Source organism: Dasypus novemcinctus, chromosome 6 (assembly GCF_030445035.2).
Source record: "Dasypus novemcinctus isolate mDasNov1 chromosome 6, mDasNov1.1.hap2, whole genome shotgun sequence".
Taxonomy (NCBI): domain Eukaryota; kingdom Metazoa; phylum Chordata; class Mammalia; order Cingulata; family Dasypodidae; genus Dasypus; species Dasypus novemcinctus.
In genome coordinates, this window is record NC_080678.1 from 44,404,151 (window position 1) to 44,419,736 (window position 15,586).

A 15,586-nucleotide genomic window follows, 5' to 3' on the forward strand; every position below is an offset into this window, starting at 1 on the left:
CTAGATTCTTCACTTCACCATAGCCAAGAGCAATAATATAATGAAATGACTGCACTGCACGTATTCCCCTCTGGAAGATTTCTTGCTGAAACCTCTAGGGAGAATCAAAGGTCAAGGAAGGGCCAGGACTAGGGTGGGCCACCTCTTCTGGGTCAGGGCTTCATTTGCAGAGGGCGGGGTGGGGGAAGAAGGGGACCAGAACTTGCGTTGTGTTCCTTTGAGGATCTTATTCTGCAAACCAAGTGGGCGCCGGCCTACTCATGTGGGAACATTTCTCCCCACTCCACACCACCTCCATCCTTCCCCCTATCTGCACACACACACACACACACAGCCTTGGTCACCACCCCAGCCTTTTCCCAAACCTAACCGGGTGATTTCCTTTTGGGGCACCAGAGTGTCCTCATCTTCTCCATTTCATTCCTCTTTATATACATATACCCTGTGATTATTTTCCTCCTTCTTTATGCTGACACTTGTACCTTTTGCTTCTTTCTTTTGTGTTCCCTCCTTTTTTCTCTCCTTTCTCTCTTAAGTTTCCCGGTCATAGCAAGTTCATCACGCCAGCCTCCTCATCTCTGCCCCAGCCCTGCCGGACCCTGTCCCCTGAGATGCACGCCATCACCTCTGAATGGATCTCCCTGACTGTAGGGGCCCCAGGCAGGCGTCCTCTGGCCCTGACCCCACCCTTGCCTCCTCTGCCAGAGGCTTCTGTCTACAACACCGACCACCTTGCCTTGTCGGTGAGGGCCAGTCCCTCCCTGTCTCTCCCCCTCCCCTATTCTAGCTGGTCAGATCAATGCACCCCACTGGCCCTACCTTACCCCCAGAAAGCCTACTCCCTGGTGCCTAGTGCCCAGGCTTCCCGTCACATCAATGGAGACAGTGGTACCCACATGCCACCTGCAGGCGTTTGCCAGGATAGCTTCTCCCAGCCGCCACTTGGCAGCTCTGACAGGGTCATTTCAGAGCTTAGCGATGCCTTTAGCAGCCAGAGCAAGTGGCAGCAGTGGCAAGAAGAAAGCAGACAGTATGAGAGAAAAGCCGAGAGGGAGGCAGGTGAGAGATGCCCTGGCAGACCCAAGATCTCTAAGAAGAGCTGCTTGAAACCTTCAGACGTGGTCAGGTGCCTGAGCACCGAACAGAGACTCTCAGATCTCAACACTCCTGAGGAAAGCCAGCCCAGCAGGGCCCTGGGTAGCCCATTTCCATTAAGGGAGACTGAGCAGACAGAGCTGCGTAGAGGTGGTGAGCAGGCCGGAAAGAAAGCTCCTCAGAGTGGTGTGCGCCAGGTAGGCCTCAGCATGACTGTGTGCCCTTGGCATCTTGCTTGGCTGGGTGGGCCAGATGGCTTACCCATGGGCCATCTGCCGAAGCCAAGTGGATGTGGGCGAGACCTCTTTGCTTGCCTCGGGAGTAAAGACAGGGCCAAGGAGGGGATGGAGCAGTCATTGATTAAAGCTCCAGGGCTGGGCACAGCTGGAGGCAAAGAACAGGCTGTATTCTGGCCTCTTTGAGGTGATGGAGTTAGCCCCGCTTTGAGTACCTCTATGCCTGGTGCAAACGTCCATGAGAAGAAAAGTCTTCCTCACACCCCGTTATGCCTTGGAGTTTGTCCTCTGTTTGCTCTAACACAGCTGAGACCACCAGGCTTTGTTTGATGTGGTTTGGTTTTGTGTGAGATGCACTTTGTTTCCATAACCCGTGGCACTTCTCTAGCACTCAGTTTTGTTGGGTCTTCGTCCTGTCTTGTGTTTATGTGGGAACATGGGGGCCTTTGTTTGCTGATGAACAAATGCATTTTGATTCTGGAGAAGAGCATGCAGGCCCAGTGCTGGTGCCCCAACAGGCAGGTGGTCATCCTCCGGGCATGCCACATTTTGGGTGACTGTCTCATCTTATCTTTATGTCAGCCACAAAGATTTCATCGTTTGGATTAAGGTGGCCTTTGGGATTTGCAGGGGGAGGGGGGGAAATGTCAAAAAAATTGGAAGGGGAGGAGAACTTGGCATCTAGATAGAATGCAATTCTAATCTTGCCTGTGCCAAAAGTGAAAGACTCTAGGCAACTTCTCCGAAATACAGTATAGAGTCTGTTTAAGAGTACCTGCAGGCTTTGGAGTTAGCTAGAACTACGTTTGAGTGCCTGCTTCACCTCTTACTGGCTGATGATCTGGGAGTACTTCTCTTTCAGCCTCAGTTTCCTCATCTATAAATTGGATTTGATAACACCTCCCTTATAGAGTGGTTGAGAGGATTCCAAGAAATAATGCAGGTGAAGTGCTGAGCATAGGGGCTGGATACATGATCAAGCAGTGTCAATCGGAGCCACCATCTTGGGTGATCTAGAGTTGCTTTTGGAACTGAAGACATTCTAGAACCTCTGTAGAAACATGGAATTCCTGGAGGCATCTCCAGACCATTTTTTGAACAGCTGTTCTGCTTGATCCTCAGACCTGCCAACCCATTTTCCTTTTGAAGCCCCTTTTTTTTACTCAGCAAGCAGATACCAGTTTCTGGGAGGAGTATAGGGGTCATTGCCTTTGTTCCATTGAGATTGGCAGACAAAGAGATGTCACAAGTATAGTTATGCTTGGAGACCTCAAGAGCACCGAGACCTGAAAACAGACTAGGCTGGACCTTCAGCTCCAACCTAACACTTGAGGGCCCACTGGCCATTGTGTTGGGAGTGGGGGATTGCTGGTGGCCAGGGCAGTGTGGGAAAGTGATAGGAAAGTGAGCTTCGCCTCTTGCTATAGAGGCGCTAAACCTTCCTGAGACACATTTCCTCATGGGGAAAGTAGGAAGGGCAGTAGTCCCTTCCCTCCTGTGTAGTTGTAAGAATTTATAATTAAATGAGCTGGTGCATGTGAAGGGATTAGTGTGATGCTTGGCCTGTGCAAAGGCTCCTCGGAATGGCGGCTTTCCCACCGCAGTTGCTGGGAACTGTTGCCCCAGTTGAGCTTGAGGCTAAGAGAAAGCAGCAATACCTGGGGAAGGCTTTGCCTGGCCCCGGAGCACATGTTCCCAGAATGTACATTCTGTGGAGAAGAAAAGGGTGTGTCCGGTTAAGGAAAAGACAGTTTGGGAGAGGTGGTGAAGTGGTTGGTTAAAAAGAATTAAATGTCTCCAACACAGGAACAATTCTGTAAATTTTCCACGTCAAACCAAGGTGCCTGGAGACCTTGTTATCATCAGTGGTGAGTCATCATCACAGTCCAATTCCAGGATCCACTGTGTACAGGAAGTGCACGCAGTGCCGGAGCTCCAAGCACCGCTAGGGCAATACACTCCCTGCTTCCTCACGGAGGAAAGGCGAGGAGTGGCTGGGCAGCACCCGAGATGATGTTGATTAGAAAGTCAGCTCTGTTGATAATTAGTCCTGTATTCTTGGTGAGCCTCCAAACCTAATGGACCACTTCCTGTGTCTTCCCTGCCTCCTGCTCTCCACTCCAGCCCAACCCACGCTCCACATGTGTGGACCTTGAGCTTGCTCCCTGCTGGGAACTGGAGGGTTGGATGAAAAGACCCTTGTACACACTCCCACTTTACTCTCCTGTGACCAAGAGTAGGAACTCGCAGCTCTGGAATTGGGATCCTGTCTCTTGAGAGCCCCTCCTCAGGTTACATCCAGAGATAAATATGGACAGAACATAAATGATACTTGTTCTCTGACAGCCCTGTCAAGATGATATCATCTCAGGCTGTGTGACTTGAGGAAATTTATTCCAGGGCAATTTTTGTGTCAATAAAATTGCCAACCAATGTTCTCCTTGCTGTGGGGAGCTGAACCAAAAGTTTCATTTTATTATAGTTGTAAGGGAGCTACACTGAGTATCTGATCAAGAAATAGAGTGAATTTTATCTGAGATCCTCAAGTGAAAAGACATTCTGAAATGTTGTGATCAGTTACTCTTTAAGTCAAGCATCTAGGAGATTTCAGGTACAGTGATAAGTTCTGTGAAAGAAGGCTAGACCTCAGGGGCTTCCCACTGCTCCTAGGAAAGTCTCTCTTCTTTCACAAATTTAGAAGGCCCATGTAACCTGGCCCTTGTCTACCCTTGTCTACCCACCAGCCTTGTAGTAATCACCTGGGTGATTCCCACCTACCCTTCACTTCTGCACTTAGGTGTTACTTAGTCCAGGAAGCCTTCCTGACAAAGCAACGTCCCCCACTGGATTATGTGCTCAACTATGTGTTTCTACAGCCCTCTGCCCTTGATCTGTCTAAGCATTTGCCAGCTATACTGTCTTTGCCCCTTTACTAGCCTGTGTCCCCATTAGAGTATTAGCACTCTGAGGTCAGGGACCAGGACACCTGGCATATGGAAGGCGCACAGTAAATATTTGCTGAATGAAAGAAAGGACAAAGACAAACCCCGACTAAAGGACTTTATGATCTCCATTGGGGGAATAAGACATGTCCGCAAATAATTATAATGTAAACAGAAAAAGAGAGTTTACAAACAGTGCAGTCTGGAAGTTAAGATGGAGAGAAATAATAAGCAACAGGAGGTAGAAGGTGGTCATCTGGGATAACCATGGAAAATGTAGCATTTGATCTGAGCCTTAAAGAATAGGGAATTTTCTGATGGGCATATGGTGGGAGGGACACATTCAAGGCAGAGAACCCACAGAGGCCCAGAGGTGTGAATATGAAAGCCCAAGTGGAGAACGGTGAGTGTCTGGTGTGGATGAGGTGACCAGGCAGGCTGAGTCTGGAGAAGGAGCTGGGACCAGGATGCAGAGGGGGCGCCTTGGCGCACCTCCTGACAATGTGTGGAGTCACCTTCCTTGCAGACACAGTGACCCTTGAGAATCAGTAAACTTCCCTGTGTAGTGCCAAGTCCCCGCTTTGCAGCTTTCCTTCCCCTTAGTCACCCATTTCCCCCCCACAAAACTCTGCAAATATATGAACTCCCAAACTGTGATTGCACTTTGGATAGGTTGCTCATGTTTTCAGATGTGTGTTTTCTCTGAGCAGCAGAAGGGGGTGATTGGAGTGCAGGAGACCTCCCAGGGAAATGAGGAGAGGGGGGGAAGAGCACTACACTGATGCCCAGCTTCCAGCCCCAGCTCAGCCATTAATCTGTTGTGTGTCTTTGGATGAGTCACTTTCCTTCCCTGGTAGCTTTCTGTTCCATAAATAAAAGAATCAGAAAGAGAACTAAAGTTATTTTCAGCTTTGATGTTCTATGATTAGGTAAATATCCTGTGTGAATTTCATCTGAAACAAGAAAGAAGACCAAATATAAAATTTTAGCTAGAGGGTTTTGATACAGCCTTGCAGACCCTCATAAGTGAAAAATGGAAGATTTTACTTTTATTTGTTTTTTGAAGGAATACAACTATTTTACCAAACACAGTGCATAAGAGTTCAAAATTATCAATTAAGTTCTTAGATTCTGTTAAGAGTAATTTTGGCCAAGAAGGTATAAAACAATTAAGAAAGTAAAGGAGCATGTAGGTGTAGCTCAGTTGTTTGAGTGCCTGCTTCCCATGTATATGAGCAAGGTCCTGGGTTCAATACCTGGTACCTCCTTAAAAAAAAAAAGTAAAGGGGAAGGCCATCTTGGAAATGTCCATCAATAGCATTGTCAAATATTTAGAAACACTATTTGCTGACTAGCATCCAGCCTTGAATTTTAACAGAGTCTACAGTAAGTGAGAGAGCCTCATTAAATCTCTAATTTTAAAGAATCTTCAAAGATCATCTACCCCAGGGACTCATAACCTCTTCTGTATTGTGAAACCTTTGAGAATCTGAGGTCAGCAGAAGAGTCCAAGCCAGGCACTAGGGGCAGTGTAGGATGGGTGGCACCACACTATTTTTGAGAAACTTTTAGGAAGTTCACATCTGAACACACTTTAAGGGTCCATGGGCCCCCATCTAAAGAATCCCAATCTAGTCAACTTTTTCCTGAAATGAGAAAATCGAGACTAATAAAGGAGACAAAAGTTTTGTGATATGAATTTGAATTCTAAAGGGAAGGAAACCAACAGAAAATAGAGTCTGAGGACAAGAAATTTAAAATTATTCAAGAAAGCTGTGTCCTCGATGTGTCTGTCTGAGAAGCACAGGAATAAACCACTTCACAACATTAGAAAAAGGAAAAGGAAAAGCTCCTCAACCGAAGCTAGGAAGATGTGCTTTGGTGGCTTCAGAGGGGCCATCCGTTACCACTTGGAAACAGAAAGATAGGTTCAGAGGCATAAGCCTGCTTTAAGCGTGGAAATCAGAAATAGAAGGGAAAGCATATGTTGCTACTTGCAAGAAGAAAAAGGAAATTTAAAATGTTAAGAAATTCAAGTAAAAGTGGAAAACATTTCCCTTTTACTCTCTAGGAAGGGAAATCTCTAAATAGATACAGAGGGTGTTTCATAATTTATGCGATGGGGAGATACATTTGACTTCAGTTCTTATGAAAATAACTAGCAGATATTCTTTCAACACCTAAGGTCAGAAACAATGACCCAGAGCTGAAGTGTCCACCCCTAGAAAGATGTTAGGAGAAATGGTACTTACCGATAGAAACCCAATGACAGCCAAAGTACACTGGACAAGTTAAGGTGACCCATTGATCAGTAAATCTTTCCAGCTAGTCTCATGTACTCCCTCTGGTGGAGCACAAGCCTGGAGGAAGGTCAAGGTGTAGTGAAAAGTGCACAGGACTTGGAGGAAAAGAGAAAGTCTCAAATCCTGCCTCTTCAAATCCCCCACTCAGACAAAGTGGATCTTTTTTTCTCATTTGTAAAATGAGATAAATATTGGCCAACTTATTGAGTTATTAAGAGGATTAAACAAGATACAATGGAGATGAAAGCACCTAGCATGTAGTCGGGGCTAAATAAATATCTGTTGTATAATGCTGAGTTAGGAGGGAAAAGAAATTAAAAAGTCCACTTTATTCCCCTTAACCCCCTCCACCTAAGAGAGGAAGATAGGGGAGAGGGGAAGAGGAGAAAGTAGAAGAGAATCATTCTATTTTGGGTTACATAAACCCAGAATTTAGAAAGTTTGACAGTTTTACTCTCCAAGTTAGTACTTCTTATTCCCTTCTACCTTGAAGACAAAGGCATAAGCTATCCTTGGAATGCTTTTGGCATCTTCATACTTTAATCTACATTTGCCATTACTCCCCCTGATTGCTTCGTTAAAGAAACAGAAGACCACGCTATCAACTCAAAGGATGAGCATTTGTTTAGTGCTGTAATCAAATTCAAATGACAGCAGACTTAATGTGATGTCTGAGTGATCTGCAGGGATATTAAATCCAGGTGGTGAGCGTTCAACTAATTGCTTGTAATTAGTTTTATATTTAAGCTGAGATCTTTTTTCTTGGTAAACTCCAGGAGAATTCAGTGGAGTCAGGCTCTTTGAAGGGCACTCTGGAGCATTCCTCGATCTGAAACCACGAGCCTGAATCACTCAGGCTTTCCAACTTCTCTGGGAGAGTTTTCATATGGTGTTCCAGGAGCTACATCCCAGGGCAACCCTTTAGCTGTCCATACAAGTCAGAGGCTGCCATCAAAAGCCCCCCTCTGTCCACTCTTCAGCAGACAGTAAATAGAGTGCTTCTTCCCTTAGGCCAAGTCAGCCCTGCCCAGTCCTGGTTCTCAATTCACAGAATGGGCACACTCCTCACATTGTTAGAGCCAAAAGGGACATATATGTAAATCAGTCCAATCTCATTATTTTACAAACTAAGAGCTTGAAGTCTGAAGAAGTTAAACATGGTGCTCAAAAGACAAGAAGGATCAGAGGCTCCTCTGGAACTCAGCTTCTCACTTCCTCCAGTGTCCCAACTGAGAGGCCTATGTAAGTCACCAGAGAGGTGGGGTGGGAACTGAGAGGAGGCGGGGATGGGAGATGACTAAAGGAATTCCATCTCTGAGAGACTCTGGCATTTGAGGAGAGCCAAAGAGACCCTTGGTGTTTCTACATTGGAGCCATGGGGAGGTCGAGGCTCTCTATTCTGACCATATCTCCAGGACTTCTTGCTGTTCTTTAGCCTATGTGAAACTTATTTTGGGCTTTGAGGTTGGAGGAGACTGCTTAGTAACACTGCAGTAACACCAGGTGTTTTGTGGATCCAGAGGGATTAACAGCCCCAGGGAGGCTAGGATCAAATTTCTGAGAGACTTTTGTGAACTGAAGGTAGAAGGGCAGGAGGACAACAGAGCAAGGGCACATGCAGGGTAGCAATCTTGGGAAGAATGAAACAGGTGCTCCAGGTCCAGAGGGGTGATTTATGTGCAAATATGGAAGAAAAGCAGTTTCTGCATCAGGGACTACCACTTGCTCACTATTGATGGAGGCTGGGGGGAGGAAAGCAGCATGCGTGAAGTTGTGTGTGTGTGTGTATGTGTGTTTTGGGCAGGTTGCTCATTTTTTAAACACATGAAAAACTGACTGGATCTCCAGAAGTCTGAAATGGACTTTGCATGAGATAATATTCCCTTTATTCAAAACACTGCGTGAGGTTGTGGCTGTAACATTTCTCTGTTTTGAGGCTTAAATAAGGGCAGCACTGGGATTTGGGGAGCATTCAGAGCACTGCTACCTATTAGAAATATAATGTGAAACACATAACTGAGTAGCCTCAGTAAAATAGGTGAAATTAATTTTAAACAATGTTTTATTTAATCCAGTGCATCTAAACTATTATTTCAACATATAGTCAATATAAAATTATTAATGATATTTTACATTCTTTATTTTGTACTTTTTTTAGGAGGTATTGGGGATAGAACCCTGGACCTCACAGGTGGGAAGCAGATGCTCCACCACTGAGCTACCCCCCCCCTTTATTTTGTATTAAATCTTCAAAAAACAGTGTGGTTTTCCACCTGCAGAACATTTCAATTCATAGTAGCCATATCTCAAGTGCTTACTAGCCACATGGTGTGCTACCGGCTACTGTGTTGGACAGTGTAAGTTCAGAAGAAGAGCTCAATAAATCTATATAGTGTTAGAAAGTGGGCCAGGGAAAGAAAATACTTAAGCCTAGAGAAAAAAATGCCTGAGGCTTAGCATTCCCTGAAATGTTGGATATTAGTGGTATCCATCTCCACTGAGGGTCCACCCCATGTCACTTCCAATCCCACCCCCCGAATACTGGTTTATATCTTAGTTGTATGAGTCATTTCATTTAAATCTAAGAAATGCATTTCAAGGAGGAAGAAATTGAATCATAGCTAATTGAATGTTTATCCTACCTTCTCTCTCACTACTAGGATAAATGTTTATCTTGCCTTCTTCCTTCATTTATTAAACAAGGAAACAAGTCATCTCAAGGATGGGGCTAAGTTTGTATTATCCAGATGTAAAGTTTAGGATGATGATGAGCCTTTGATTCAGATATGGTCTGAGACCAGGAAAGGTACTAGCCGAGCCGTCAGTATCCCTTCCAAAACTGTGGTGGTTTGGATTAATGATGGTCAACATCTATTACCGTATATCATACCTTTGACATAAGGAAATGTCCTTGAGCACCTGGAGTAAAAATTATTCGAGAAGTTATAGTGCCTGTTCTCAGAAGAGGCAGAAGCTGGGTGTTGCTAGGATAGTTAGACCAGCTTATCTCATCATGGCCCAAGAGGGAGGTGGTACATGGTGCTGAGGCACCAAGAGGCTTGGATTTCACATTCGATTGCTCTGTGACCTTGCACAAGTCTTCAAACTTCTCTGAGTCTAAAATTTCCTATTTTGCCTTCCTTATGTTAGAGTTAGTACAACAGTCAGATGAAGTAGTGAACCTATATATGCTTTGAAACCTGTTTTGGTTTTGTTTGTTTTTTAAGTGCTTTACAAAAAAAAATATTTTACTAAAGAAAAGGCTAGTAAGCTATCAGATTGTCCTTACCATATTTGATTCACCAGACCTCTTTGAAGTCTAATTATTTGCTAGATAATGGATTCCAGTCACTCCTTTGGGATTAAGTTGATTGAAGGACACCAGGTGGCTTCTCTAAGCCTTGGCAATCATGCCAATAGATTGTCGGCCTCCTCTCTTTGTACTGCATGTGCCCTGAGGTCAGTCGGCCACCAACTAGTGTTTGAAAAATTTTGGTTTTCATGTGAACTTATGTTTTCATGAGGTGTGACCTTGACCAGTTTTGGTACACTGTAGCCAAAGAATGTCAGTGCTGGATAATTGCTGTACTCTACAACCTTGCTACCCAAAGTTGGAGTGTGGGTCAGCAGCAGCATTCCCAAATAGAAATGCAGCATCTCAGGTTGCATTCCAACATTTCAAATCAGAATCTGCATTTTATAACAGGACACTGGGGGTTACCTACAAATGTTAAGGTTTAAGAAGCACTGCTCTACAATATCCCAACCAGGAAGAGTTACCAGAGCCTTAGCTTGAACAGCTCCTGTAACAGGTACCTCACTTCCCCTCCAGGCGCAGCCCCTTCTGTAGTTGAACAGCTCTAATTTTCAGAAAGTTCTTCCTTCTATTAAGTGAAAATCTGCTTGTAAGTATCACCAGCTTAGGGTTCCCAGAATAGGCTTTATTCCTCTGCTAAATGAAAAAGAGCACATAAGTAGATGCTTGGAAATATCTATTCTTTTTCTTTGTCCCACGGAAGCCTTGATCCAGAGGCTAGATGGGTGGTGAGTGGGACTACACAAGATCAGCTCCCAGTCTCTCAGGAAAGGGCCACAGGTGCTGAGACATTGTAGAAGGAGCATGAAATGGTTTCTTCCAATTCCATCTCATCTTTCCCTCTGGCCAGAGTCCAGGGGGCAGTAGTTTGAATGGTTTCAGTTTGGAAGGGGTTTGGAGAACATGAAGAGGATTTCCAAAAGGACAGACATATAGAAGTGATGCCAAGATGGAAGTGGGTCCTGCAGGGCACACTAGAAGATGAGAGCATTTATAGTGGAAATGGACAGGAAGGGGTGGTGTGGCAGAGGAGAAAGAGCAACCAAACAGCTTGGCCTTTCTGTGTGACATTGGAGAATAAACATCAGCTTCCTGGGATGTGTAAGAAAATGGAGTGGTAAGGCCTGTCCTGCCTATCTCCAGGGTGTCTTGGGATTCAGTGACAATGTCAGTGAGCACACTTTGTGAGGAAGGAAATGGTCTGAGGATGAGAGGGAAGGTCCAGTAGGACAGTAGATGGAGCCAGGAGATGAGTCACAATCACTAACTCATCCTCTTGGGACTCTCTCTGAAACAGGTGGGTCAAACACAAAGGAGTCCCCTTCTGGAAGTCCCTGAAGCTGCTGTGACTCATTGCTATTATTGCACATTACCTGGAGTACTTCCCTGGGGATGGCTGTTGAAATATTCATTTCAGGATACTTTCTAGAGCTTGGAATTGAATCTTTTCTAGTGATTCCAAACCCTCTTCCAATTAAGACCTGGTTTCAACTATGCAAGCCCCACTCAACATCAGGTCCACTTGGCCATGATTGCACCTGTGCTTCTGTGTCAGCATGTGGTATCTGGGCTGGTAAGTGAAGGGTAACTAGGTCATTTCCCCAACTGTGTCAGGACACATGGTCCTATTTCTGGAAGCAAGCTCTGCCCTATGAGGTATCTGAACTCACCTCAAACCAAGCCAGAGTGTGTCAAGTACAGATTTTTCCAGGGGAAGGTGACTTCTTTGATATTTTAAATATAACCAAAGAGCTTTTCCGTTTTTAAAAGTACTGAAATATAGCAGAATCTGATCGTTTTATGAGCCTGCTCTAGTAGAAGAGACTCCCAGTCAAGAGAATGATTGAAACTGACTTTTGATATAGCACCCTCTCTGTAGATGTTTGCTAGCTCAGAGGAAGGGGACCAACTTGTGTGGCTTATGGAGGGACAGAACTGTTCCTTAAGTCAGCCCTTCCCTGTCTCTCTCCTCCCAGTCTGGGGACCCTGTGTGCTTCATTCTCACCTCACTGTAGCTGTGTTGCTAACTTCCCATTCCATTGCCTGGATGCGTGCTTCTAACTCTTGTGTATTTGCATTTTCTCCTGTGCACCCACTGTGAGCGGGTGGTATTGTTGTGGAAACTCGGTGTCCATTGGCCTCGAGTATCCGGTGTCATCTGAGTGTGATGGTGTGGTATGTGTATTTGCACACACTTTTATTTTGAATCCTTTCCTATGTGACATCTGCTAAAATGTCTCCCTTATAATTTGCTTGGTGATCACAGCCTTCTCATCATTCATTGAGAGCAGGACCTGATCTCACAGAATCTGAAAAGAGCTATGTGGTAAGATGCCTGTTGAATAAGACTGTGGCTTTTCTAAAGAGAATCCTTACTGACATAGAGTCTAGACTAGAGTAATGCCTGGTTAACTCACAAAGCCATAGTTATAAAAGTTATATGGCTATTGTAGTAGACAGATGTTAGGCAACCTACCCTCACCCCCAGCTTCCTTCCCCGACCCCCCAATAAAGCAGAGAAATTTAGAGAATATTTCTACTCTGCCTACATGTGGGATTAAGTTAATCTGTAAGTGCATGATTTGGGGTACATACTTGCCTTTCTATCCTGAAATTATTTCATTGGTAACAGTTATTTACTAATTACAGGCTTTTATGCTGCTGCCTTTTTTTTTTTTTTTTTAATATTCATACTAAATTCCAAATTCTTCTGTATCTTACCTGTTTTTCCATGCTTACACCTGGATTCTTCCTGCACTCCACTACTGGAATATATATTTTTTTAACCTGGATCTTCAACTCTGTTGTTTCCCTGGACTTTTGTGCTTCGTCTGGAATGTTACATCTCTTCCTCTCTCTCTTTTTTTTTTGTCCCCTTGTTGACTGTTTTATGGGGGTTTCTGGATATCTCGGGGCCACCTCACAGGAAGCGGTTTGCAATGAGATCATAAACATTGCCGAAAAATCTGTTCATTACTGCAGCACTGTTTCTCATCCCCTTGACTTCCATCACAAGGTGTCCCCTTCTGACAATAAATCATCTTTAATCATTTCTCAGCAACCTCAAGCCCAGCAGCGAAGAATCACCCCAGACAGGAGTCAATCCTCTCAAGATTTGTAAGTACACATGGCATGGCGAACCTGAGGTCTCACGTGCTTGGACTCTTGGCCTTAGAAAAGTAGATAATTGGCTGGCTGTGGGGCAGCCATTTGGAAGAAGGAGCTAACCACTCCCAGCTTCTATGAGGATTCCTAGTTATAGTCATGTATTCCACAACTCAATGTGAAAACAGGTTGTGGGTAAATACAAAAGGTCAGGGACTCCTGAGAGAAAGAGAGGTGAAGAATGAATTAGCTGCCATACAAGGATAAACAAAGCTGTGCCTGACTGGTTTTGATCCTAGTGTTATGGGAACACAGAGGAAGGGGCAGTTAATTCTGACTGGAGGGGAACGAACAGGGTTGATTAATTCGTTCATTCAAAAAAGTATTGGATACCCGCTATGTTCCCAGTATGTAGGGGAAAAATTCTGTTCACAGAATAAGAGGGATTTGGACCAAGCCATGAAGGACAAGTATGATTTTGAGAGCTAGAATAGGGAAGTAAAGGTCTCCTCAGCTGAGGAGACTACACATGCAAAGGCATAGAGGGGATGGCATGTCTGGAGAACTCTTAAGAAGAAGGGCTGTGTGACTTCAGTGCACCATTCATGGAGGAAACAGTGATGAAGCTCAAGAAGTAAACTGCAGCCAGATTGCAGAATTCACAAGGCTTTTGAAAGAAGTTTGATTTTATTCTGTAGACACTAGAGAGCCACTGGATGTTTTTGAAGTGAGGAATGTGGTGATCATATTTTATTTTAGGAAGATAACTCTGGCAACAGAATGGAGGGTGGATTTCAGAGATGGGGGACAGAGATACTGGTTAGGAAACATTAATCCAGCCACGAAGTGACGAGGTCTGAGCTAGGACAGAGTGGCTCTTTGGAACCGTGGAAGTTTGTAAGATTACCTAAGGAAATACAGTGTTGAGAGAGAGTTGCTGAGGATAGATCCCTGGGGAACCAACTTTTAAGGCAACAAAGGAGTAATCAGCAAAGGAGACTGAGAAGGAGCAGCAATAGAAGAGAAGGTCTAGGAGAGTTTACTTTCTTGGAAGAGAGAACAGCGTTTGGTCAGCAATGCTCCCTGCTTCAGAGAGGCCAGGAAAGGTGGGGAATGAGAAATGTCCTCCAGGCATTCTGTTTGGCAACTAGGAAATCATTGGTGGCCCGTGAGACAGCAACTTTTGAAGAAAGGTAGAGGCAGAGGTTGTTAGAAAGGGCTTGGGGATAAGTTTGATGGTGAATGGAAGGAATGGGGGGGAGGGCGGCTATAGATCAAGGGAGTAGTACCAGGGATGGGGAGGTATTTTTAGAATAGAGAGAATTAAACACATTTGTACCAGAAGAAAAGGAGCTGACAGAGTAGAAAGGTGTAAGGGAGAAGACCTAACTAAAGAGGCAACAGCTCGGGAAGAAAGGTTCTACATGACCAGGAGAAGGGACCCTTCTTTCTCACACAGGGGCAGGAGGAGGTGGAGTCACAGGGCCTTCAGTCTAGAGGAGAGGAAAACGAAGGTGCAAGCTTCTATCTAGCTCAGGAAATGGGGTGGAGTGACGAGCACATCACTGAGAGGGGGGCACAAGAATTGAGGGGAGGTGGAGGAGGACTCCATGGACCAGTGCACTAAGCAGCACGAGGCCCAAGATAAGCCCTGATTGGTGGACCCAAGCAGCAAGGTTGTGGGATTTTGTCCAGCTGGTCTCTGCAGTTTGGGAGTAAGAACAGAGCAGCAGGTATCAGGAGTTATTTCCTGGAGCCCAAGCTAGCAAAATGACAATGGTGGAAGTTAATGGGACTGGGTGTTCTAAGATGTTAGCAAGGCATATGTTGAAAGGTAGGAATCCAAGTTGGGTAGGAGATAACAGGTAAGTACTGACATTTTTTTTAAGCATTCATTTACCAACTGGAAATCTAAAGTTGTCCCTTCGATTTTAGCAGGGCAGAATGAACGTCTTGTTTCATTCACTGAAATCAGCTGGCAATGGTAGATGATTGGCTCTTTTGCAATGTTTTGTCTGCTACTGTTATGCTTCAAAATAGCTAATAAACAAAATCATGAAGTTGGTGCATTGTAGGAAGGAATTAATGAAAACAGTTTTCCTTGATGCCAAAGCAGGTGTCAGATTTCACCAGCAGTCTAGCTTTCTCCAGTGGCTATTGTTAGAACTGACAGAACAGGACAGACCAATTTGCTTGAGGCCAACTAGCAAATAGAAAATCTTACTCTAAACATTACTGAGATAAATCCAAAGCAGAAAGTATCAGGAGTTTCAGAAAAATGATTGCTCATTGAAAAATCAATCTGTGAAATGTGTTCACGCATGTAAAGTAACTCAAGTTTTGCAACACAGTGAGGCAATATCTTTAATATCTTTTTTTACAATTGCCTAATGCTCTCCAGTGAATATGCATAGATTTATTTCATTTGATTTCATTAATAATCTGTGGCCCCATATAACTTCCTATTATTCTTGATAATTTATATATAATATCCCTATGTTAAGAAAAAGGCTTGGTTAACTTTAAGAGGGGACATCCAGACAAAAAAGCTTGGCTTTGGTAACCAAATGGAACTAAATAAGAGGACTG

At 44.5% G+C, this 15,586-nt stretch overlaps 1 protein-coding gene across 50 annotated transcripts in view; it reads left to right on the top strand.

The window, feature by feature from the left end:
- Positions 1-15,586, top strand: part of SORBS1 (sorbin and SH3 domain containing 1) — a 269,353-nt gene that overhangs the window by 247,574 nt on the left and 6,193 nt on the right. For 16 of the 50 annotated variants that reach the window (XM_058298722.2, XM_058298695.2, XM_058298699.2 and 13 more), the window contains 2 exons: positions 12,159-12,218; positions 12,951-13,009. In XM_058298722.2, coding sequence (XP_058154705.1) covers positions 12,159-12,218; positions 12,951-13,009 — 119 coding nt within the window. Of the gene's footprint in view, positions 1-536; positions 1,293-12,158; positions 12,219-12,818; positions 13,010-15,586 lie in introns of all 50 variants that reach the window. The other 34 variants (XM_058298724.1, XM_058298697.2, XM_058298705.2 and 31 more) reach the window with 4 other exon arrangements.